This window comes from Vespa velutina, chromosome 11 (assembly GCF_912470025.1).
Source record: "Vespa velutina chromosome 11, iVesVel2.1, whole genome shotgun sequence".
In the NCBI taxonomy this organism is placed as follows: domain Eukaryota; kingdom Metazoa; phylum Arthropoda; class Insecta; order Hymenoptera; family Vespidae; genus Vespa; species Vespa velutina.
The window spans coordinates 4858009-4860508 of record NC_062198.1 but is presented as its reverse complement, the minus strand read 5'-3'; the positions used below and the strand labels follow the sequence as shown (position 1 = coordinate 4860508).

General features: G+C 35.3%; 1 protein-coding gene across 6 annotated transcripts in view; it reads right to left on the bottom strand.

Moving 5' to 3' along the window:
* Nucleotides 1-2500, bottom strand: part of LOC124952839 — a 92608-nt gene that overhangs the window by 37432 nt on the left and 52676 nt on the right. For 2 of the 6 annotated variants that reach the window (XM_047503335.1, XM_047503334.1), the window contains exon 2: nucleotides 807-910. The exons of 3 other annotated variants lie outside the window; for them this stretch is intronic. In XM_047503335.1, coding sequence (XP_047359291.1) covers nucleotides 807-910 — 104 coding nt within the window. Of the gene's footprint in view, nucleotides 1-588; nucleotides 911-2500 lie in introns of all 6 variants that reach the window. One more of the 6 variants, XR_007102019.1, reaches the window with a different exon arrangement.

Sequence of the window (2500 nt, the reverse complement as noted above, 5' to 3'; positions counted from 1 at the left end):
ATTCAAATCTCCACGTACAGATATTGCAATATAGAATCACTCTTGCCATAACTAAAATGTTTTAAATTTACGTTACAAATCGAAACATTCATGCATAACTACTCATCTTTTACACAACTAACAAAGTAATTTTTATTGGGAATTACTTCATATCTAGTTTTCTTCTCTAATCTTTTCCATTATTATCCAAACGAAAGAATTTTCTTTCTTTACTAAATTCAAGTCATGTCATTTAATTCTTTTTTACGCAAAAGAATTTTTATATTTCTCCAAAACATAACGTGGATTTTATCTTTTCGATTAGTAAGAAGCTTTTTGCGTAACAAATTTCACCAAGTTTACTTGAATAAGGAAAAGGATTCACAAAAGGTGTTAGTATTTGAAGATTTTATATTTAATTCCTTAAACAGCAACTAATAACGTCTCGACTAATCAAGCTTTTCCTCGCGATCATTAGCAGAGTTCACGATCTAACCTAGACGTGGAGAAAAGAACGAATGAGCGGTGGAAGGGAGAGAGGTAGAAACACAGTGAGCGAATAAATGAGAGAGAGAGAGAGAGAGAGAGAGAGAGAGAGAAAGCACGTACAACATCGTGTAGGACAAGGGGGTGCCCCGGCACCCGGAGCTACCCTCGGGCATTGTATCCCGAAGGCCGTTATTCAGAGGAGTCGGCTCGATTTGAGAGCCGCGGCGATGCAGCTGGCATTTAGCAGGCATTCAATTAAATATTGATCCAGCTCCGTTTAGCGCCGGTAAACAATTATGCACGCTAATTAATGCTCGCCGTTGTCGGCGCAATCAAACCGTATCGTCCTCGAGAGCGTCGGCCTGAATCCGCTTCACCACCCTTTTCCATCCTCCAACTCCCACTGTTGTATGGATCATCATCGATCCGACCAATCTCGATCCTAATTAGAAAGAAAAAATACTGGGGTTAAAGTATCGATGGTTAACAATCGAGACTGAGCAAGGGAAGAAATTACGACAGCGCGTTTTGAAAATTGAATTTGTGTTACTTCGGGAACTTACATTTCTTGATCTTTTCAGGAAACATCAGTAAGTTCTATATTTTGTTTTAAAAAATATTTTTAATTATCTACATTTTGTATTTATGTTTATGGTGAGTAATTTGAAGATCCTGTTCCATGTCTCAAAATAACATTTTACAAGAATATTCATTTTGTAATATTAAAAAAAAAAAAAAAGACTTGCTGCTGTCGAGTCACTAAATTGATTTGGAAAATGCTAGGTAACGTTATTTATTAAATTGTTCGAATACGTTGAACAAATCTATTTGGAAACCGATAGAAACAATGCGCCGCAACTGAATTTTTTAACGCAATAACTATCTACAAATTTGATCAACCTGTTAAAATTCTGAATCTCTTTCGACTCGATACATACATTCATGCTATCGGCAAAAAAAATCATGCGAACCTTTCAATATAACACTTTTACTTCGAATCTGAATTTTAAATGTTATTTAAAATTAAATTCTAAGATCATTATACAAAAAAGAAAATGATAGAAAAGTGATCCCTTTATTAATCAATGCAAAATTAAATAGAACAAAATTAGGATTTTATATAATGAGCTATCACCCTTTAAATTTTCTGTTTTCATTATAAACCCATTTCAAACGAATGGTATACACTCGATGAGATATTCAAATCGATGGAAGTACCGTCAATTTAATCGTTTGCAATCGGTTTCTCGGTCGTTGCAGTGGTCTGCGGGTAAATTAGGAGTTGGTGTTAGAGAGGGAAAGGTAAAAGGTGGTAAAGACAAAAGGACGAGCTACAACACGCGACTAATATCGTTTCTAAGTACACGCGCCTGTCGATGCCGCACAACATACAATTTTCCATGGTAGCAGCTTGGTCCTGTACACGCTGGTCGGTGTACCTGCACTGTGCTTTAACTATCCCTCGATCTAAATGCACTCTAATGGACTGCATTAAACAGAGAGGCCAGAGAGAGAGAGAAAGAGAGAAGGGGTGGCTGGGGTAGATCGGGTAGGACTGGCTAGCCGAGTGCTTTGAAAGGGGTCCCTCACAGGCATGTTGGAAGGAATTTTTGAGCGAATCCAATCCGCTACTTGCCATCCACTGAAAACTTTCTCTAATCTGTGTACGTTCTTCGACATGCTTTATCGCATGTTTTATAGATTGATAATATTTCCAAGATATCTCGGTAGGATTATTTTTCAATGGACTTGATTAGATTCGTATTAATGTAATTAAATAAATTTTGAAAGATCCATTTTAACGTCAGCTTCATCGATAAGACATTATTTGATATTCATACTGATAACTTTCGATATTATGTGCTGTTATATCATTGTATATGAAATAAAAATCGAAAGAAAAAAAGTTTAAATCATCCTCGAAAGTAGATATATTTACGCTTGATAAATATATATTATGCATTTTCTATAATCATATATATATATGCATATAATATATATATATATATAGAAAGGAGATATTAAATCGATT